This window comes from Abramis brama (assembly GCF_963993115.1).
Source record: "Abramis brama genome assembly, chromosome: 6".
NCBI lineage: Eukaryota > Metazoa > Chordata > Actinopteri > Cypriniformes > Leuciscidae > Abramis > Abramis brama.
In genome coordinates, this window is record NC_139968.1 from 38,576,401 (window position 1) to 38,600,363 (window position 23,963).

The 23,963-nt window shown below is 42.5% G+C and overlaps 1 protein-coding gene across 1 annotated transcript; it reads left to right on the top strand.

Moving 5' to 3' along the window:
- Positions 1 to 10,032: 10,032 nt before the first annotated feature.
- Positions 10,033 to 22,721, top strand: LOC311084185 (CD48 antigen-like). Its single transcript, XM_084116094.1, has 6 exons — positions 10,033 to 10,218; positions 20,040 to 20,142; positions 20,233 to 20,357; positions 20,546 to 20,851; positions 21,010 to 21,303; positions 22,478 to 22,721. Exons 2-6 carry the CDS (start codon positions 20,114 to 20,116, stop codon positions 22,483 to 22,485), a joined length of 762 nt encoding a protein of 253 aa, XP_083972220.1. The 5' UTR covers positions 10,033 to 10,218; positions 20,040 to 20,113; the 3' UTR covers positions 22,486 to 22,721.
- The last annotated feature ends 1,242 nt before the right edge of the window (positions 22,722 to 23,963 follow it).

Here is a 23,963-nt window from a genome sequence, read left to right on the forward strand (position 1 = left end):
CTCGAGGTGATCGAGTAAAATGGCTCTGTGCTCTATGAGCTGAGATCGTGATTGGGCTAGGATCAACCAGTCGTCCAAATAGTTCAGCACTCGCATGCCTCTGAGTCTGAGAAGAGCGAGCGCTGCGTCCATGCATTTCGTAAAAGTACGAGGTGCCAGGGACAAGCCAAAAGGCAGGACTGTATACTGGTATGTCTGACCCTCGAAGGCGAATCTCAAGAATCGCCTGTGATGTGACGCTATCTGTATTTGAAAATACGCGTCCTTCAGATCTATCGACATGAACCAGTCTTCTCGGCGAACATGCGCGAGAATTTTGCTGGTTGTGAGCATTTTGAAACGGCGTTTCACTAATACTCTGTTCAGTCGTCTTAGATCCAGAATGGGTCTGATACCGCCGTCCTTTTTGGGGACTAGAAAGTATCTGCTGTATATCCCCTGTTCGCTTTGAACTCGGGGAACAAGCTCTATCGCCCCTTTGCTTATCAGTTTTGATATTTCGGCGCGAAGTAGGTGTGCTACATTCAGCGGTACCGAAGTTTCGACGCGCGCTGTGAAGCGCGGAGGGCGTCGATAAAACTGTAGCGAGAAGCCTCTCTTTATAATGCCTAAGACCCAGTCCGAAACCCCTGGAAGCGCTGCCCATGCATCTGCATGGTTGGCTAAGGGCCGGATACAGAGCGCGCTCTGTTCGCCGTGCGACAGAGGTGCTATGGGGCTCACAAACATAGGCGTTATGCCTGCAGCATTTGAGGCGGGGGGCGCGCTTAATACAGCGGGCGGAGCGCTCGCCCTCGACCTTACAACAGTGTTTGACTGAGTGAGGGAGGGCTGCGCGAGCCCCGTGGGACTCATGTGTGCGAGTAGATGTGGGCTGGGAGCGGGCACATTTACTGCTTGGGGCGCGCTGCTTGTGTAAGCAGCGCGCGCTCACAGGTCTCGTTTTTACAGAGAGCCTGTGATCTGATAGACATAGTGTTCGTGGGCACTGAGTAGTGGGCACTTTTACTATGTGGGGGGCGCAATCGACCTGAGTCGATTTTATTTGCGCGAGCCCTGAGTGCAGGGCTGTGCTTATGTGTATGGATGGGCACAGAGGAGTGGGCATCGATACTACATTTATAGCACCATCGGCCGTGGCCGGGACACCAGAAATCACACTCTTTTCGAGACATATCTGGGTAGCCGTAAAAACGGCTTTTGAGTGCAGGCAAGCGGGCACTTGTACAGGCTTGCGCTTCGCAGAGAACGCTGGGACAGCCGCGAAGCTTGGGGCTGAGACAGCGAGGCGCTTGGGTGGGAGGCCGGCCGCAACGGGACTCACACACCTGCGCTTTCCTAGGCGGGCTAGGACTTCTTCGGGGCCTCTGGTTTCACCACAATCCTCGGTCGCGGCGCGCGCGCGGGGCGCCGGGCGCACGATCGAGAGCGGGGTCTCGAGCTGCGCTGTTGAGGCTGCTGCGAAGAGGAGGCCGAAGGCGGGGGCTGAGGCTGTGAGGTTCGCGGGGTCCGTTTGTCTCGACCCGCCGCGGAACCAGAGCGCTTCGGTAGGAAGTGCTTGAAGGCTTGAGACGCTTTCTGGGCTTCGGTAAATCTCTCCCCGAACTCGGAGAGAGAAGAACCAAAGAGGCCAGCGGAAGACAGCGGGGCGTCGAGAAACGCGATGCGCTCGGAATCGGCCATCTCCGTGAGCGTCAGCCATAAGTGCCTCTCAGCGACAGTGGCGGAAGCCATACAGCGTCCCATGGCTTGTGCGGCAGCTTTGGTGGCTCGGAGCGTGAGGTCCGAAGCACTCCTCAAATCCGCAATACAGACAGCATCAGGTCCAACCTCGTCCCATTTACGGAGGAGATCACCCTGGAAAATCTGTAAAGTAGCCATGGTGTGTAGCGCTGACGCGGCTTGCCCAGCGGCGGAGAATATTCGCGCGAGCAGCGTCGACGTCATGCGGCAGGCTTTTGAAGGTAACACCAGTTTAGTCCGCCGTCCAGCAGAGGGCGGGCACAGATGGGTCGCTATAGCCTGTTCCACCGGCGGCAGAGAAAAGTAGCCTCGTTCATTCGCCTTGTCCAGTGAGGAGAATGCAGGCGACACAGATGAGCGCGTACGCGCAGAGTAGGGCGCGTTCCAGGCCTTCGCAACTTCTTCATGTAACTCAGGAAGAAAAGGAGCGGGCTTAGATTCCGGAGAATTGCGCTCACCTGGGAGGAAGCTACCATCGAGCCGGGTGCGAGAGGGGGGCTCCGGTGCAGACCACTCGAGGCCGAGGCTCGCCGCGGCCAAAGCGAGTACTCGCATGAGCTCCGTCTCAATGTTGGCTCTCACTGAGGGCTTTCGGGCAGGAGGCGCGAGGTCCTCAGAGCTCGCCCAATCCTCGCTGCCTGAAGCGAGGAGAGAACAGGAATCCTTTTCCCCCGACGCGGCCACCGAAACAACTTCCTCTGATGAAGCGGTGGCAGGCTGCGGGCGCTGAGCATCAGGAAGTGATTCGGGGGAGGTCGGTAAAGCTGGCGGGCGAACCGGCGAGCTTGATCGGGGTGGAGAGGGTTCCGGGACCCGCTGCGAGCGGCGCTTCTTACGGTGCGGCATCGCGGCAGAGAATGCAGGCTTCGAGAAGGATGCCAGGCGGGTCCTCAGAGCCACCATAGGCAAAAGCTCGCAGTGAGGGCAGCCGCCGTCAGCGAGCGCGAGCGCTGCATGGTCCTCACCGAGGCAGGAAACACAGATGACGTGGTCGTCTTCCCCGGCGAGTGGGGCTCTGCACGAGCCGCAGGATTTAGGCATCTTTAGAAAGACGCCGCTCTTTTAGGGGGTGAGTGCTACGAGAACACTCACACACACACACAAACAGAGCACAGTAAAGGATATGGGCGTCGGAAAGCGCAGCAGGTACGGCTGTAGAAGGCGGCGTAGGCCAGCGGCTTCGAGGGCTCGTCCCGCTGAAGTGCTTGCTTCGAACGACGCTGCTTCCGTGATCCAGCGATGCGTGCGCTTCGCTAAAGAGATTAAAATCAAGTGAGTCAGCCTTCTCGAGCTCCTTTTATAGAGGTAAGCCACGCCCGTCTCGGCGGGAAGTGGCGAGGAGGGCGCGAAGCGCCCTCATTGGTCTGATGTTGCATCAGCCTGCGCTCGATAGGCTTATGCAGTTGCCGCAGAGCAGCCAATGAGCAGACAAGCCGTCTTGCTTCAGCTGTCTGCTGCTGCCGCAACGCGTTTTACATATATGAAAAATTAAAGGATAATTTTTGCTTCAGTGTTTCGTGAAAAGAGACTTTTCCCGTAGCGTTTTGATAAACGCAGTACGAGAGAACTCTCGTAAGAGAACTCTAATTTAAGATATCTGTAAATACATTTTGACTAGGCAGAATGAAAGTTACAGATATCTCAAATTTCAGATATCTCTAATCAAAATTCATTTCAAGATATCTATAACTTGATAATAGATATTTACAATTAAATTATGACTATAAAAACTATAATATGCAAAAACTATAATATATGACAATAAAACTCCAGTTTGAGATATCTACAACGCCATTTTGACTAGTCAAAACTTAATTTAAGATATCTGAAAAGAAACATGTAGATATCTTGAATTGAAGTGAATTAAAGATATCTTGAACTGGAGTTATGACTGGTCAGAATCAAATTGTAGATATCTCAAACTGGAATTACAGATATCTACAATTCAGTTGCAGATATCCATAATTCACATAGTGGATATCTGCAACTGAATTGTAGATATCTGTAATGGAAAAAAAGTAAAATCAGATCCAAAGCACACACATCCAAAGCAATGTGTTGCTCAAATTGGGTTCTCGACAAGAAAATTAATCAAAAAGGGGGAAAAAGTCGGCACACCATGGCTCCAAAAATGTGAAAAATGTAATAATAGACTCACACACATGTGGTAAAGTATCGAGCACGTAGGCTCTGCGTCAGACATCAGAAATCTGTATTGATAAACCCCATACAAATAGATGGCAAAAGTGGCGTCATTTGTCCTAGGAAGAATGTCTTTGTGGATATCCGAAATAACAGTTATGGATAGGAAGAATGTAGTTGCGGATATCTGAAATGTTCTTTTTGACTAGGCAAAACTTAATTACAGATATCTGCAACACATTTCCAGTCTAGCTGTTAAATGTTAAAATGGCTTGCCATATGCCGACTTCCTGTTGCCGTGCCAACTTGTGCCAAACAAACTGAGGCGGCGATTGCTCTCCCTTGACTGTGAAGACTATGATGATGGGAAATTACTTACTAACGACACAGTTTAATGAACATACGCTTAAACGGTATTGTTCTTATAAAAACGAATTGATTTTGTAAAATGGTTTATGTTTAAGAAGAAATAAAAAGTGTTTTGTTAGTTTGTTCGCAGTTTCTGCGTTCATCTTGCACGGTAAGACATTATTAATTTATTTATTTATCTTTTTATCGTCAGCGATTAAAAACAATGAATAGGTAGTATAGTTTCCTGCTCAAACCAGATCTAGACAAAGACCTGTCAGTATGGCAAGCCGTTTTAGCTTAAACTGTACCCATCATTACTCGTCGTAATTGCATTTTTTATAGTAATTATTCAATTAGAGAGCTCTACAATTCAATTCTTAATAGTAGCAATTACAATTAGAGAGCTCTCTTATTCAATTATTACTAGAAAAATTACAATTAGAGAGCTCTACAAATTAATTTTTACTAGTCATATGTCTCTATTGACTTCCATTCATTTTTAATTACGGAGCTCTACAATTGAATTGTTACTCGTAAGAATGCAGTTACAGAGCTCTGCAATTTTACATATATTGAATTCGTTTGTTTACTAGTAAAATTTTAATTAGAGAGCTCTCTAATTGGAATTGTTACTAATAATAATTGAATTAGAGAGCCCTCTAATTGTAATTTTTCTAGTAATAATTGAATTGTAGAGTTCTCAAATTTAATTCTTACTAGTAAAAATGCAATTACGACAAGTAACGCTGGGTACAATTTAAGCTAAAACTGCTTGCCATATGTCAGTCCAATATGCAATATAAAACTTTTCATTTATTGAAGAACAACAAGCTAACAAACTTTAACTTTGAGCTCACAAAATAAAATAATTATATAAAAGTGTAAATAAAAAAGTAAATACACTTTATTGAACACTTAAATATGATTTTTTATTAATGTTAAATACACTCCTTCAGGATTCGTATAAGTTTCGGAAAGTTTTTTTCGAGTATGACCCTGTATGACGTCATAAAGGGTGGAATTCCTTGTATGGACAACTCACCCAGAAGAGCGAGCGCACACACACACACACACATCAACCAGGTGTGTGTTTCCCGAACAACGACGTAACTCACTGCCTATCTACCACAGTATGATGCATCGTTGAAGAAATCAACTAGTCACGACTGTTTCCCGAAACTGTATTGTCGCAAAGTGGTTGTTCAACCCGGTTCAACCACATTGGTTTATGACGTCACGCACGTGGTGGAGTAATACCTTCGTTTAATGAATCTGTTTGAGATCGAATTAACGCTAGATGTTTTGCTATAAATTACAGACATGCGTCTGAGGACTATTTCTCATTTTTCTCAGTTATTTTGCTTTATTTCCAGATTCAATTATAGACTCGTTCTTGGATAGTGGAGAACGTACGCACATGCGCACTCTTCAAAAACGGTGCTTTAAATCTCTTGACAAACTAAAAGAAGTAAATGACATTTGTATGTATTCTAAATAAAAGACACAGGTTGTACTCAAGATGAGGATTTATTAAGTCACATGTCACAAAGAAACTCTGCTTCTAACCACATGGTTGAAAGCTGTCATTCCAACCACACAACTTTGCGATGCTGTTTGCGAATATTCGTTAGAACGATGGTTTCGGGAAACACAGACTCGTTGAACTATGCTGGTAACGACGGAACTTGCGAAGATAGTTGGCTAGTTGGGATAGATGTCACCAAAGAAGTGTGTTTTTGGTTGTGAGGGAAAGATAGCATTGTTCAGCTTTTTTTTGATAACACACCTGCAATTTTTATGATAACACACCTGCAAATGAGGACACTCGGGAAAATACGTGATTTATGAGGACATTTTGGGGGTCCTCATTTTTCAAATGGCTTTTTAAAAACATACTAAGCAGTGTTTTTTTTTTAATGTAAAAATGCAGAATGTCTCCTGTGATGGGTAGGTTTAGGGATAGGGGCAGTGTAAGGGGATAGAATATACAGTTTGTACAGTATAAAAACCATTACGCCTATGGAATGTCCTCACAAATCACATAAACATGGCTGTGTGTGTGTGTGTGTGTGTGTGTGAGATGCCCTCTGGTGTTCAGATGGATGTGTGTGTGTGTGGGGAACAGTGGATACGGTTCGTTTTTTCCGGGGAAGCAACGGAGTTGTGCAAGTGTATTTGTTTGTTCCCTGCATTTTGGTTACGAAGGTTTTATTAACAAGGTCCCACTGATATTCCTACTGATGTTCCTACTGATATTTCTGCTGATTTTTCTGCTGATTTTTCTGGTGTCACAGCACCTGAAAATGGACCTGGAGCTGAAACAAGAGTTTGTAGTGCGAGTCAGTTTGTCAGTCTAATCCATAACGAACACTAAACAAAACAAAACTTCTTTAGTCACATACTGTTATAGTATACTCCTATGGCTATACTAGGCTATAGTAGGCTAGGCTACGTTAGGGAAGGATGCGATTCGGATGCAGCCTATGAGTCTGATTCAGATTAAACTAGGGGTATCTTTACACGACAATGATTTACCAGTTAACAGTTTTTCCTTTGCGTTTTTCACGTACAGCAAACGATCCCGGTTCACATGGATGGACAAAAATGACTAAAAAATATTATTCATGTCAGGCCAGTAGGTGGCAATGTCACTAACACTACGTGCCTATAGACTGAACACATAATAGGACACATGATACAAATTCACAAATTGACGTATTTTTATTTTAATTTTTTTAGTTTACAAAGAGACTATAACGGTATCGATTTCAAAATAGCTAAACATTAAGCCTAATTTGTGGTTAAAGAAATGTCCTTATTCATATACTTAGATTATCAACTCTGCTGGAATTTTTTTTTTTTTTTTTACCATGTATTACACATGCATATGTAGGCTATAATATACACAGTACAATGCATTACCACATTAAAATATAACTTTCTTCATTATAATAGGCTATTTAAACACTCTTTGAATAATGTTAACTCTTTCCTTACGATCATTATACGATACAAACAATTACAAGTTGTTATTTAATGAGGCGAATATCGAATATCGGTTTTCAGACCTTTAGAAAACACTTGAAAACGCTAGTATGGATGGAGATAGATTGTCAAGCCTGATTATTTCTGCTTGATTTACACTGGTTTGGACTTAAAGGGGTACTTCACCTCTGTAAAGATGAATGTGTATTTAAAATAGGTCATTTATGTAGAAGAAATGTGAAATTATTTTTGAATTTGGAGCTTTCTAGACTGAGAAAAGCCAGAAAATGTATTTTTGGCTTATGTGGATGAAAGACAACAACTCCCAGAATGCACTTGCTTCGCTGCCCTACGAGGCCACTCCCAAGCCACGCCTACCAGTAAGAGAGCGCAGTTGAAAACAACAAGGTTAGGCTACTAGTGAGACTCCGTGACAAGTTTGCCCGGGATTTCGAGATCGCCCAAAATGTCCGGGATTCGACTTTTGCGTTCTACAGTCGCCATTCATCATGTTTACTGTGGCGAGCAGGACGAGGCTGAGGGCCGCGGGAGAACGGCGCGAGGCCGGTGGCGTCATTACTGAGACGAGCCGGTCTCGCATCTCTCACGGAGGAGCGGGAATTTTCTTAGCAATGTTAAAACTCACATCAACCGATCACTTGTTTAGCGTTCATGTAAACACTACATGCAGATTCACCAATCGGAATGAATTCAGTTAGATTGAAACAAAAGGTGTGCATGTAATCAATGAATGGCGACCGCAGAAAGCAAAAGCCGAATCCTGGACATTTTGTACGTTCTCGACAGCCGGACATGTCCGGGAAAAAGAGGATGGTAACCCCTAATACTCAGCTTTCTCCACATAACAAGAGCCTGCTAGCTTAGCTTCCAAAGAAAGATGGCTGACACTATTTGTACATTCTGTGAGTGAGATCCCACCCTCTGTGGGCGGGTTGAAAACACGTGGGACAGCCCCTCCTACTGGCTGTAGTCTTTAGCCTCTGGCCAGAAAATCCTCCAAAATTTTGCATCATCGGAGGATTTTTTCCAGACAAAAAATACATAAATCTCTCGTCTCAGGGGGATATGAGGGTGGAAAGCACGGTAATTCGAAAATACTACAGGTTTTCTACTGATACAAAGCTTAATGCTAAATCCTGAAGTATCCCTTTAAACTTTGTTCACTGCTTGTGTGTTTTGCCTTGATTCAGAGAAGCTGTTTGCTGATCGCCTGAACTTTGCCTGTTCCTGGTTTTGAGTTTTCATTCAGGCCCAGAATTCTTTTGAAAATGTAAGATCAGCAAAAGCTTGTTGATTTTCGTGATGTAAAAGAGGAAGGACGTGCGAGTGTAAACTGTGTGAGAGGTTACACAACCAGATAAACATGTCAGTTCAGTCTTTCAGATCAATCTGAGTGTTTCAGACATGTAGTGGCAAAAACAATGTTGGGTTTTTCCTGTAACCCCCTGTTATTGTTTCTAACCACCTGGAGAATGCGAGAACAGGGTCAGACTCACAGCCCAAATCCAAGAAAATCCAAGAGTGTTGTTGTTGAATGTTTGTCGATATTTATTGCAAATAAAAATAAAGTACAAAACAAAAATGAAAACTTCCTTTGTAGCGCTTGGAGTTCAGCTTTCTCCTACAGGCCAAGCTCCAGTAACACAGATCCAGGCCGAGGTCAAAGACTGTATCTGCTGGCACGCCTTCTCCTTCTGTGTCTCCTTCTGCGCTACATGCTCCAACTTATAGGACAGCGCCCTCTCTGGCTGTAGAAGGTGTACCACTCAAATGCAATAGAAAAGACAATTATAAGTAAATTATGAAACCAAAAATAAACTCAAATGCGGCTCCTACACACCGGCCCCTAATTGTTCTCTATAGAATCAATTAAATAAATACAAAAAAGGAGCCAAAAATCAAATAATCTCTTAATGCTTTTAGAAAAATATGTATATATGTATACATTACATCCCTTATTGGTGATCTTTAAGGGGGACCGGACACACTTCATTTTCCAGAATTCGGCACAGCTTGGTAATGGGCCTATCAAGGATTGAAGTCTGTGTCTGGAGCTTCACGGATCGGACCAGCCCCTTTCGATCAGGCTTGGTCTCTAGAACTCTTCCTAATGGCCATGACCCTCTAGGAGCAGTGGGGTCAACCACCAGAACAAGATCTCCAACATTCAGGTTCTTCTTCACTACAGTCCATTTTTGCCTTTCCTGGAGTAGAAGAAGGTATTCTTTGGTCCATCTATGCCAGAAGAGATCTGCCAAGAGTAATCGTGGGCTTTTCAGTGAACCGATGAAGAAAATGTTTCTCAAATTAGTTTTGCTCTGTTTGTGTTTGTGGCGTCTGGATGGTGAGTTTTAAATGTGTTTTTCTGGTTTCAGTTGTTTCTGTTCTGATGTGATAAATTACTGGTTAAATTAGTCAGAAAGGATTAGCATTCACTGTTATTCTCGTATAGAAACAAATAATGTGTGATTTTGCTGAGAGAAAACACTCTTATTTGAGATTATAGTTTAATGCAGTTATTGATTATATAAAACTGTTTAACTATTTCTCATTTTCATTCCTCATCCTTGTCTTTGAACTGCTGCAGAATATTAATCACTTCACATTTACATGATTAAAAGTATTTTAGTGAAGCTTCATCAAACCAACATCAAGTGATTTTAAAGCTTTAATCTGTGAAAAACTCTGTTCTTCAGGAGTGTTTGGTGAGTTAGTGTCAGTGTGGGAGGGAGATTCAGTCTCTCTAAACTCTAATCTTACTGAAATGAAGGATGATGATGTGATTCAATGTAACGGCCGAAAGAATCACTGTATATGATGATGTTCTTGATGGGAGATTCAGAGACAGACTGAAGCTGGACAATCAAACTGGATCTCTGACCATCACAAACACCAGTACTGAACATGAAGGAGATTATAAACTACAGATCAACAGTGAGATTAAGAGATTCAGGCTCCATGTCTCCACTCTCTACGGTGAGTAAACCTTTTGAGTGATACGGTCCCACATTTGGGATTTGCAATGTTCAGTGATGTCACATAACTGTCAGATTCAAACTCTTCAGACAATTTGAACTGCGGCGCAAACAAACATGGCGGCGCCATCTCACATTTTAAATCAAGATCATGACGGTTCGCCATGGAAACAATAATGGAGAAACGTTCTAAAATTAATGTCGCCTTGAAAAAACAAACCCAGTCAGAATCTAACTTTTGAAGCAACTCCATTTTTTCTTTTCATTGTTTTATGATATTGTTTATTTCAGTCACTCTAAACTCTGATCTTAGTAATAGTAGTTTATAGTAATCGTCAGGATTTTTAAATGTATGCAATGTTTGATAGAGAGCAAACGCAGTGTTGTCAGAGCCGGGCTAATATGATCACACTTCCTGGTTCTAGTAAGAGCTCGAGCTGCTGGAGTTTGCTTGGTAACGCTTTAGATTACAGCCCGCACAGAACTGCGTATTTAAAACTAATTTACAGTGTAACTTTCTGTAATTATAGTGTACCTACAACATGTAAAGTTTTAGGAATAAAGGGGTAATAACCAGAAGAATTAACAAATTATTTATACTGTCAGTATTTTAGAACTAAGCATTACTTATTCTACTATTATGATACAACAATCTTACATTTGAGAGCAATTTAGCGAGAACAGACACTGCAAACCGTTTTGTAATAACAGTATACCAATACATATAGGCTTTTTAAAAATTATAGGGTCCATATCTGTGAATTTATACAGGACTTTCTTTTAACAGAAGTGCACTGAGAACTAAAACTATTGCAACTTTTGCTTAAATACTGGAGAAATATACTCTTGTTCATGTAGTTACAGGGTAAGTGTGACTTCTGCGGGCTGGACATTTAAAGGTGCTGTATGTAGGATCCAGCGGCCTCTAGCGGTGATGTTTCAGATTGCAACAACAGTGCTCGTGCGCGTGCTCAAACTCAAGAGCGCGAACTCACTACCAGCGGCCACACTGAGACTTTCAACACAACGGAGAAAGCATCACACAACATGCTGGAAACTCATGTAAACTCCCACTGCAACATTACCATAATAGGCTACTTTTATCAGCTTGACGTAGAACTAATGCTCCATGCTCGTACCATGATAACGTTACATTGACTGTATTTTGCCGACATGTGGTGTTATTGTCACATGTCTGTCCTGTCTTGTTTTGCACTTGGGTGTTGGTTATGTTAAGTCAGGTGCTCATGTTCATTGTTAGCCCCGCCCGTCTTGTTAGCTAGTTATTGGTTAATTTGCCCCACCTGTTGTGTTCGTTACCCTCCTTTGTTTGCTCCCCTATTTAGTCTCCTTGTGTCTGTAGTCTTGTGTGGTTACGTTGTCTATGTTTGGTGTTCTGTTTCCAGTCCCAGTTCTGTTTCAGAGTTTCTTGTATTTTTCCCCCTCGTGGGTATTTTTGTTATTGTGTTTCTTTATTAAAGTTCTTCTTGTTTTGGCTGCAATTGAGTCCTCGGTTTTGTTTGTATCTAACGTGACAGAACGTAACCACCACCTTGAGGACTCGGCAGCATGGAGACTCACGGGCTCGTTTCGGGGGAGAGTGAGTCTTTCAGAGGAACCCGTCTTGCTAAATTTAGGGGAATTCGTGGAGGACACAGGGGAGGAGATGCTAGAAGGGAGCACCAACAGTACTCTCCAGTTTGGTCGTTTCGTGACCAAGGACCGACGAGGTTCAGCCCCGAGTGTTTTTCATCGCCGGTTCCCAGGGTTCCAACGCCGGTGACTCCAACTCCGATGATCCCAGGGACTCCGAGACGCAGGAGGAGAAGAAGGACGGGTCACGTCACACCTACCCAGCCAGAGACGGTTCATGCCACGTCTGCCCAGCCAGAGACGGTTCAGGTCAGTTCTGCTCAGTCAGAGACGGTTCAAGTCACGTCTGCCCAGCCAGAGACGATTCACGTCACGTCTGCCCAGCCAGAGACTGTTCACGTCGCGTCTGCCGGGCCTGTGTCTTCGGACAAGATGGCCGACGCGGAGCTGGTGTTCCCTGAGGAGATGGCCACTAGAACATTGTTGGATTATTTTTCAACGCTACGGAAGATCCTAGAAACACCCAGGAATGTTCACGTCACATCTGCTGAGCCTATGTTTCTGGACAAGATGGCCGCCGCCGAGCTTGAGTCTTCGGATAAGATGGCCGCCGTCGAGCTTGTGTCTGAACTTGAACCGGCGGTGCCAGTTCCAGTGCCTGAGCCGGTGGTGCCAGTTCCAGTGCCTGAGCCGGGGGTGCCAGTTCCAGTGCCTGAGCCGGTGGTGCCAGTTCCAGTGCCTGAGCCGGTGGTGCCAGTTCCAGTGCCTGAGCCGGTGGTGCCAGTTCCAGTGCCTGACCCTGAGCCGGTGGTCCCTGTTCCTGAGCCTGAGCCGGTGGTGTCTTTTCCTGAGCCGGTGGTATCTGAGCCGGTGGCGTCTGTTCCTGGGCCGCTGATATCTGTGTCTGAGCCGGTGGTGTCTCTTCCTGAGCCGGTGGTATCTGTTCCTGAGCCGGTGGCGTCTCTTCCTGAGCCGGTGGTATCTGTTCCTGAGCCGGTGGCGTCTGTTCCTGGGCCGCTGGCATCTGTTCCTGAACTGGTGGTGTCTGAGCCGGTGGTGTCTGTTCCTGAGCCGGAGCCAGTGTCTGTTCCTGAGCCCTCAGTGACCGCGACACTGGCCATTATGGCCACAGCCATGTGGTGTGTGTGGGCTACACACACACTTGAGCCGGTGGTGTCTGTTCCTGAGCCGGAGCCAGTGTCTGTTCCTGAGCCGGAGCCAGTGTCTGTTCCTGAGCCGGAGCCAGTGTCTGTTCCTGAGCCGGAGCCAGTGTCTGTTCCTGAGCCGGAGCCAGTGTCTGTTCCTGAGCCGGAGCCAGTGTCTGTTCCTGAGCCGGAGCCAGTGTCTGTTCCTGAGCCGGAGCCAGTGTCTGTTCCTGAGCCGGAGCCAGTGTCTGTTCCTGAGCCCTCAGTGACCGCGACACTGGCCATTATGGCCACAGCCATGTGGTGTGTGTGGGCTACGCACACACTTGGACCGGTGGTGTCTGTTCCTGAGCCGGTGGTGTCTGTTCCTGAGCCGGTGGTGTCTGTTCCTGAGCCGGTGGTGTCTGTTCCAGAGCCGGAGCCAGGGTCTGTTCCAGATCTAGTGCCTGAGTTGGTGGTGCCAGTTCCAGTGCCTGAGACGGTGCCGCCAGTTCCTGTTCCTGAGCCGTGGCCGCCCGAGGGTTCTTCGCCGCCGTGGCCGCCCGAGGGTTCTTCGCCGCCGTGGCCGCCCGAGGGGTCTTCGCCGCCGTGGCCGCCCGAGGGGTCTTCGCCGCCGTGGCCGCCCGAGGGGTCTTCGCCGCCATGGCCGCCCGAGGGGTCTTCGCCGCCGTGGCCGCCCGAGGGGTCTTCGCCGCCGTGGCCGCCCGAAGGGTCTTCGCCGCCCTGGCCGCCCGAGGGAAAGTCTCCACCCTGGCCCTCCCATGGACAGTTTGTTCCTCTTGTCTCACCCTGGTCTGTCCCTCCCGTCCCGCCCTGGTCTGTCCCTCCCGTCCCGCCCTGGTCTGTCCCTCCCGTCCCGCCCTGGTCTGTCCCTCCCGTCCCGCCGCCCTGGTCTGTCCCTCCCGTCCCGCCGCCCTGGTCTGTCCCCCCCGTCCCGCCCTGGTCTGTCCCCCCCGTCCCGCCCTGGTCTGTCCCCCCCGTCCCGCCCTGGTCTGTCCCCCCCGTCCCGCCCTGGTCTGTCCCCCCCGTTCTAGTGGAGTGTCTGGAAGCCACTCCTTAAGGAGGGGGTTATGTCACATGTCTGTCCTGTCTTGTTTTGCACTTGGGTGTTGGTTATGTTAAGTCAGGTGCTCATGTTCATTGTTAGCCCCGCCCGTCTTGTTAGCTAGTTATTGGTTAATTTGCCCCACCTGTTGTGTTCGTTACCCTCCTTTGTTTGCTCCCCTATTTAGTCTCCTTGTGTCTGTAGTCTTGTGTGGTTACGTTGTCTATGTTTGGTGTTCTGTTTCCAGTCCCAGTTCTGTTTCAGAGTTTCTTGTATTTTTCCCCCTCGTGGGTATTTTTGTTATTGTGTTTCTTTATTAAAGTTCTTCTTGTTTTGGCTGCAATTGAGTCCTCGGTTTTGTTTGTATCTAACGTGACAGTTATCTAGCATTATTTTACTAACTATTTGTGTATCTTTCACAATCAGCAATGTCAACATAGGTCAATGAATGAAAACGAAAACGGTTAGTCAACTAGACTGGACAATTTCAGTGTAACAATAAGACAGTAGGAAGTAATATAACTGTACTGAACATGTCTGGAAATGTGTATTATAAACAAGTCAAGTCAAGTCAAGTCATCTTCATTTATATAGCGCTTTTAACAATGTAGATTGTCTCAAAGCAGCTTTACAGAGATAAACTTATAATTTAAGGTAACAGAGATTGTTTCGGCTTTACAGCAGAGTTAAGTTATTTCCATCTAAAGTTAGTTTTAATTGATTTGCTTCCGTCGCAATGATCATTTGTTATTAAATTAGGGGCCGCTAAGACGACACCATTCCCTCTACACAGACTTTAAACGCGAACCTGTGAGAAACGCTGATGGCGTTCACATGCGCATTTAGAATGGGTTCTATAGTTATGTGCGTTTGAATATACGCAGGTTTGGAATTCCCTACAAGCCAAGCCTAAACAAAATACTTGTCTTTCCTCATAAATTTTGATAAGGAATTTTATTTTATTTGTTGCTTTGGGGTAGGACCGCGAGACGAATTTTCCCGACAACGCCTTATCTGTAGAGTGGTAGAGGGATCCTCCATAGGGAGAGACTAGTTGGCACTTCAGCACTGCGTTGTCATCGGTCCAGGCGAAGGTCCTTCGTCAGATCTGGATACGGCCTGGATCCGGCAGGCTGCAGGAAAAACCTCGGGATAAACACAGACACTAAAATTAGCGTAGATGCCATTCTTCTTATGATGTAACGAGTACATCAGGATTTTTGGGAAGTGTTCCCGGTTCCGGCTGACCTACTATATGCAGCCTAACATTAATTTATAAAAGTCTATAATGTATTATGTGAATGCTAGGTCAAAGAGATGTGTCTTTAATCTGGCTTTGAACTGACAGAGTGTGTCTGCTTCCCGGACAATGGTAGGAAGACTGTTCCAGAGTTTTGGTGCTAAATAGGAAAAGGATCTACCGCCAGCAGTCGATTTTGATATTCTAGGTATTATCAACTGGCCGGAATTTTGAGATCGTAATAGACGTGACGGACTATAATGCGTTAAGAGCTCGCTCAAGTACTGCGGAGCTAAACCATTCAGTGCTTTGTAAGTAATCAGCAATATTTTAAAATTGATGCGATGTTTAATAGGGAGCCAGTGCAGTTTTGACAGAACTGGGCTAATATGGTCATACTTCCTGGTTCTGGTAAGAACTCGAGCTGCTGCGTTTTAAACCAGCTGTAGTTTGTTTATTAAGCGTGCAGGGCAACCACCCAGTAGAGCATTACAATAATCTAGCCTTGAGGTCATGAACGCATGAACCAATTGTTCCGCATTTGTCAATGAGAGCATATGGCGTAATTTAGATATATTTTTAAGATGGAAAAATGCAGTTTTACAGATACTAGACACGTGACTTTCAAATGAAAGATTGGTATCAAAGAGCACACCCAGGTTCCTAACCGACGACGAAGACTTAACAGAACAGCCATCGAGTGTTAGACAGTATTCTAGATTATTACGTGAGGAAGTTTTTTGTCCAATAATTAGAAACTCTGTTTTTTCAGAATTTAGAAGTAGGAAATTACAAGTCATCCAATTTTTAATATCCGCTATGCATTCCGTTAATTTTGTGAATTGATAGGTTTCGTTAGGTTTTGAAGAAATATAGAGCTGAGTATCATCGGCATAACAGTGAAAGCTAATGCCATGTTTCCTAATGATATCTCCTAAGGGTAGCATGTACAGAGTGAACAGCAGCGGTCCTAGTACTGAGCCTTGTGGTACGCCATACTGAACTTGTGATCGATGAGACATCTCATCATTTACTGCTACAAACTGATAACGGTCAGATAAGTATGATTTAAACCATGCTAGTGCATTTCCCGTAATGCCAACATAATGTTCTAATCTATTTAAAAGAACGTTGTGGTCGATGGTGTCAAATGCAGCACTAAGATCGAGTAACACTAATAGAGAGATACAACCACGATCGGATGATGAGAGCAAATCATTTGTGACTCTAACGAGAGCTGTTTCGGTACTATGGTACGGTCTAAATCCTGACTGGAAATCCTCGCAGATATCATTTCTTTCAAGAAAGGAACACAGTTGTGAAGATACTGCCTTTTCTAATATCTTTGACAGAAAAGGTAGATTCGAGATCGGCCTGTAATTGACTAATTCTGAAGGATCAAGTTGTGTTTTTTTAACAAGCTGTTTAATCATAGCCAGCTTAAAGTTTTTTGGTACGTATCCTAGAGACAAAGACGAATTAATGATGTTAAGAAGAGGATCTATGACCTCTGGAAGTATTTCTTTCAGTAGCTTAGTCGGTATAGGGTCTAACATACATGTTGTAGATTTAGATGATTTAATGAGTTTAGTAAATTCTTCCTCTCCTATAGCAACGAATGAATCAAATTTTTCCTCAGGGAGACTACAATGCACTGCCTGATGTGATACTGTAGTAGACGGTTGCATAGTTATAATTTTGCCCCTGATATTATCAATCTTATAAGTGAAGAAGTTCATAAAGTCATTACTGCTGTGTTGCTTGGAAACTTCGGTGCTTGAAGCTTTATTTTTCGTTAGTTTAGCCACCGTTTCAAATAAATACCTAGGATTATGTTTATTTTCTTCTAATAGGGTTGAAAAATAAGCAGATCTAGCAGCTTTTAAAGCTTCTCTGTAAGTAATTGAGCTCTCTTTCCATGAAATGCGAAATACCTCTAGTTTTGTTTTCTTCCAGTTGCGCTCCATTTTTCTAGCTGCTCTCTTAAGGGCCCGAGTGTGCTCGTTGCAATATGATAGTAGTGGGATGAGTGACGTTAGACAGTAGATCTAGTACATAAAATAAAAGTTACATCCTAAAGCACCTGCTTTTTGTTATCATGGAACAGTCTTTTGTATTCATTTCATGTCTTATGTATGTTATATTTTACCTTGCTATTTCAAAACGGAGGTCTCTCCATAATTCAAACGCTCTGCCGATGTTGATCCGTGTTTTCGTCCTGAGTCGATCCGATTGACGTTTGGCCTGACGAGCTTCAGCAGATATATATATATTTTTTTTTTTTTATATATATATATATATATATATATATTTTGGAGTTTGTGTTGGAGTCTGTGTTGTGCTGGAGGCAGGTCGTTTTTTGGTGTTATCAGACTCCATGTCGTTAGCTGCAGTGCAGTTGCAATAGACTGTAGGCTCGGGAGCGCGCATGCACGTCACATCCGGTGGATTTCGCAGAAAATCCGACCCGGAGACTTCACATAAAAATAGGAATACTGGCCTTCAGAGGTAATAGCAAAACACGAAAAGTGGATCAATGTAATGTGTGATTACAACCCCTTCACAGACGGGCAATAAAAAAAGGATTAATTTTATAAAAAAAGTTACATACAGCACCTTTAAGTGTTGCTTGTTACTCTTTTCCTCCATTAAGTTAATACTAACACTTTCTTTTCTGCTCTATTCTATCTATTTAAAAACTGTTGTGGCGTCTGGATGGTGAGTTTTAATGTGTTTTTCTGGTTTCAGTTGTTTCTGTTCTGATGTGATAAATTACTGGTTAAATTAGTCAGAGGATCAACATTCACTGTTATTCTCGTATAGAAATAATTAAACTGTGATATTACTGTCAGGTCATGTTTGAATTCAGCTCTAAACTCAGTTATCAGGGACAGATTCACTAAAACAAAATAAATAAGAAGCTCCAATACCCGACAGCATTAGTTTTAGTGTACTTGCTCTTTTCTGATGTCTCTTTTTTATGTAGTTATTGGGTATATATATGTATATATACCTAATAACTACATAAAAAAGAGACATAATATATTAAACATAATATAGAGACAAATAATATTTTTCCAGGACATACAGATAACCATATGTTCATTACATTCATTCATAATATGCATACATTCATATGCATATGAATATGAATCAAGTAAATAAACATATGTCAATTCTAAACGGCGAAATTTGACAAAAAAAAAAATGTTCTTTTCATTCAAATCTTGCATATCTAATCTTCAGACCAAGTCTGCAAAACTGCAAGCACATCATACGCTTTACACTCAGTTTGAAATTGAAAAACAAACTTTTTGCAGTTCTCTACATGCCACACTCATTTACTGATGACCTACACCCAACGATCATGTGTGAAAACACTTAAATTGATCACATAGAAATCAAAACTCAGTTTTGAGAAAGAAAGAAATTATTTTTAAATTTCTGTTTAAAGTGTAAATATATATGTATATATATTTACATATGTATATGTATTTATCTGTTTTTTATATATATATATATATATATATATATATACTGTGTATATATATATATATATATATACAGTATATATATATATATATATACAGTATATATATATACATACATGCATAGATAAATACACATTTGTGTCTGTGTATATATATACATATATACACACACGTACACACACAGCACTTTAGAAACTTTTTAACTTGGCTTGTATGCATATTCAGTGTGTGTGTGTGTGTGTGTGTGTGTGTGTGTGTGTGTGTGTGTGTGTGTGTGTGTGTGTGTGTGTGTGTGTGTGTGTGTGTGTGTGTGTGTGTGTGTGTGTGTGTGTGTGTATTGAATGTACATACAAGCCACAATATAGATTGTTTCACAGCAGCTTCACATTAGTAACAAATTCAAAACAAATTCTCCTGTAAAGCAGCTCTAGAAGCCAATAGAGTGATTATTCAGCTCAAGTCACTTCAGTGTTGACTCAGTTTAGTTCAATAACATTCATCAGAATGCATATATACTGTAAACATGTACATGTGACAAACTCCTGTACACTCACTGCAATGAACGAGTAGATGAGTAGAGTAGTGTTTTACATTTTTCACACCTGTGTGTAGTTTGGTGTGTATGTGGCTAATCATTTGATGTTTGTATGTAGAGTTACTACGCAAAAACACAATTTTTGGAAGAGTTTGATTTTGCAAGAGCTGTCTGATGTGTTGCATGTTGGGTGCGTGTTTTGTGGTTTTGTGTGAGTTTCCAAAACACTTGAGCCATGGTTTCAGAAATTGTATGTAGGCAATTGAAAAACTGTTATACTACCGTCAGTCGTTTAACATTTGTATTATAATAAATGGTCAAATATTAATTTAGCTACTTCTAACCTCTTTTTCAAGTGAAGCATTGCACTGGAATATTAATTGTGAAAGGTGTTGTAAAAGTATTTTGAATTACTTGATTGTTTTTGGCATCTGGTTGGTAAGTTTTAAATGTGTTTTAATAATTAGTTATGACTTTAGTTGTTTCTGCATTATATTCATTGTTGGTCTCTCTAAATGTTGGTTCTATAAAACACTGAAGCTCAATTAGCATTAGTTTCAGTGTGATGTGATTCTCGTCTGAAGTAAAAGTGATTTCAGTGTTTGATGTTGTGTGGATCAGACCAACTTCATCAGTAAATGAATCAGTAAATTAATTTTATTCAAAATCATCTCAAAGATATAATTATTAATCGGTTTTGTAGTTTGTAGGTTTTAAAGTTATTTAAAAGTCTATCATTTAAACAGAAGAATCTTGCTGTGTTTGTACTTCAGGAGTGTTTGGTGCTGAAAGGTCAGTGTCAGTGAAGGAGGGAGATTCAGTCTCTCTAAACTCTAATCTTACTGAAATGAAGGATGATGATGTGATTCAGTGGAGGTTTGGAGATGAAAACACTTTAATAGCTGAAATCAATGTAACGACCGACAGAATCACTGTATATGATGATGTTCTTGATGGGAGATTCAGAGACAGACTGAAGCTGGACAATCAAACTGGATCTCTGACCATCACAAACACCACAACTGAACATGCTGGAGAATATAAACGACAGATCAACTATATGAGGATTGATTTCTATCTCAATGTCATTGGTGAGTAAAAAAAAAAAAAAATTACACCTGTTTTTTATGACAAATTTGAAATTAATTCATACACCATTTTGATTATTTTTGTTGTTTTTAGGATATTATTTATTTTAAATTTAAGCTATTTAATGTAATAAACCATTTGTGACAAACCCTGTTTCTTTGTTTTTTTTTCTGTATGTTTGATGATACAGTTGAAATATCAGTGAAGGAGGGAGATTCAGTCTCTCTAAACTCTGATCTTACTGAAATGAAGGATGATGATATGATTCTGTGGTTTGGAGATGAAAACACTTTAATAGCAGAAATCAATAAACGGGCCGACAGAATCACTGTATATGATGATGTTCTTGATGGGAGATTCAGAGACAGACTGAAGCTGGACAATCAAACTGGATCTCTGACCATCACAAACACCACAACTGAACATGCTGGAGGTTATATACTACTGATACTTTCAGGAAGATTCTCATCAAAATCATTCAAAGTTTCTGTCTATGGTGAGATAATTTATCCTGTCCTTATAATATTCTTCAAATATTGAATTGTTGAATCATTTTATAGTTTGAGATGACAGACCATATAAAACTCACTTAACACACTGAACCGAATATAAGATGGTTTATTAGATTTTATCATATTTCTGTTTATTTTTCAGCTCGTCTGCCTGTTCCTGTCATCAGCAGAGACTGTTCTTCATCTTCATCATCATCATCATCATCATGTTCATTGGTGTGTTCATCAGTGGTGAATGTGAGTCATGTGACTCTCTCCTGGTACGCAGGAATCAGTGTATTGTCCAGCATCAGTGCGTCTGATCTCAGCATCAGTCTCTCTCTACCTCTGGAGGTGGAATATCAGGATAAAAACACCTACAGCTGTGTGCTGAACAATCCCATCAGCAACCAGACCACACATCTGGACATCAACACACTCTGTCACACATGTGCAGGTACGGCAGCGCTGATATTAGCATTTATTTCTGGAATATTTTATTCTGATTGGTCAATCGCTGCATTCACATATTTTCTGTTAAACGTCGTCGTCCATAGCAAAGCTGTATTTCAGAGCACACATTTGGTTTAGGTGCGACTTTCTCTCGTATCACACCACAGACTTGCGCTCTCTTGATTCATATGTGCCAATATAGACCTTATTCACATCAGTGCCATCATTGATTTTTAATGGGAATGAAAGTGAGGCTGAGGGATAGACATAATCTTGACTTCTCTTCAGTGGGTTGTACTGTTATTTAATGTGTGTTTGGATTGTTCTGCTAATGAAATACTGCAAAAATATCTTTCCAAGAAGTTTCAGTAGACAAAAAACTCCAGACATATACAACTTTTTACAGCGGATGCCATTGAAAACACGGTAAGTCTATTGCTTCCATACCTGTCATGGCGCTGCTCTGAATAAGGTCTATAGTGGGTGTGGTTTAGTTAGTTGGAGAATCTTTAAGCAGTGAAGTGGCCTCTAGATGGGGTCTGGTCATGTGCGATGAAGCACACGGGTAGACAGCATTGTTTTGTCTGATCATTTTTGTTCGGACACGATGACGAGACGCAGATGTAAGCACTGATAAGGGAGTCGGCCATTTTAAGCACTTATAATCAATCACATGATCCTTCCAGTAGTGACGGGCGCTTTCTAAACACTCTTTGTGAAGCTTTGAAACCTTTGTTTCTAACCAGTGATTCGGAGCGTGTATCAAACTTCCAAAGTCACGTGATTTCAGTAAACGAGGGATCGTTACACGCCATAACTGTTTCAAAATTATTTAAAATTTCAATGGTTCGCAGAAGGGCCTTATGAACCCATGAATGAACCAGCATCCATGTATGATTTTTCCTGATTTCTGATCAATTTGAACAGTTCTTTCTATAACAGATACACTGGTTTTTTTTGTTTTTTTAAATGTTGGTTCTATAAGACACTGAAGCTCAAACAGCATTAGTTACAGTGTGATGTGATTCTCGTCTGAAGTAAAAGTGTTTTCTGAGTTTGATGTTGTGTGCAGCACAATCACAATCGTTATGATGAAATGGCAGCAAATGTCTGTCATTTATTAATTGTCATGCATCAGGGTTGTTTTTCTTTTTTGACTCTTTGTGTTTGTGTTACAGGAATCTGAGATGACGGAGGTGATTTACACGTGTTTCACCCAAAGAACAATCATCAAACTCTCTGCGATTCTGTTTCCTCGCAAATGAAGATCTGATCAAAACAACTGCATCTGTCTTTCCAGTATATTACTGTTTCAGATATAATCTGATTTGTTGTTTAGTCATTTATATTTCCTCTCAGTGATCTTTGAGTTTATTGTGATCCTGAATGATAAATACTGTAGATTAAAGATTGTTTTAAATATTTAGTATGACGTTTTTTTTTTTTTTTTCTCCATGTGTGTACTCTACAGGATAAAATAAATGAAAGTACTGGTTACATGATGATGTATCTAAGTGCTAAAGTGTGTTGCAGAAAAAAATATCAGTAGTGCAGGTGAGGGAGGAAAGAGACCTCGAGGGAGAGACTCCAAGAGAGCAAGAGAGAGGATGCATTGTAGGACATGAGCGAGATGACCGAGCAAAGGTGAGAGGACAGGACCAACAGAGCCGGATTATCCATAAGGGCACTTGGGCCAGTGCCCAGGGGCACCAACCATTCACAACCACTAGGGGGGCACCCCTCTTCCTCCACGTTGTCATTCACTCATTTGACTACATTTCCCGTCATCCTGTTCTGTCTATTCATTGATCATTGCACATTGCAGAATCAGAGTTTTAAAATCAAACATTTTAAAAGAGAGCAATACATCATGGTTGTTTAAACCAATGAGCATTAAGCTGTGTCGTCAGCAAGTCGTTTCCCATCGTGCTTTTGATCAGCGCAGTCGGTGGAGAGCAACTGCGCCCGACTGCAGAATCCGACATGTCCGGACACATTTCTAACCGGCATGCATCTCGCGCTGATCACCGGTGATCGGTTCTGCGCAGATTTTGCTCATCTCAAACAAGCCTATACTATGGTGAAATATAAGTTTTTGGTTTGTGTGTTCGCATTCCTTGTGCTGGGTAAGACGCTTATTTTCATTGTATTATAATTATATTGTTGTTATTAGTATTATATTCTTTACATTTCATCTTCCTGTCAACAATGAAAACCAATGATGCCTAAGGCATTAGACACGTTTTAGCATACCTGCTAGAGAACCTGTTCAGACCAGTCTGTGCTGAATGAAAGTTGAAACGCAAATCTGAGGGAATTTGATACATAAAACCAGTTTATAACACTGAATAAAAACATGAAATATATAATAGTCCTAATCTAGTGGACAAAGGTAAAGTATCGGCTACTTTTCCAGTCCTGTGAAGGGATTTTCATCAGGGGGCGTAGGCCTACACTTTCTATCTTGAGTCTTGAGTTAAGATCCTAACTTTAGAATCATATCTTATCATATCGTATCTGTTTGGTAACCATGGGAATTTCAGGTAGGACCTCATTTGGGACAAAACTATTACAAAATGGCTTTTCTTAAGTGCATAATCTTATCTGATCTTACAGAAAATGGTATTACAGAAGCATCCTAATTTCTAGTTAACTCTAGTGTCC

What these genes read in the sequence shown, in the direction of transcription:
- LOC311084185 (XM_084116094.1), top strand. Translation starts at nt 20,114, where the DNA reads ATGAAGGATGATGATGTGATTCAGTGGAG. An exon ending in GATGATGTGATTCAGTGGAG is followed by an intron (nt 20,143 to 20,232) that starts GTTTGGAGATGA and finishes TGGGAGATTCAG; the next exon opens with AGACAGACTGAAGCTGGACA. An exon ending in TTTCTATCTCAATGTCATTG is followed by an intron (nt 20,358 to 20,545) that starts GTGAGTAAAAAA and finishes TTGATGATACAG; the next exon opens with TTGAAATATCAGTGAAGGAG.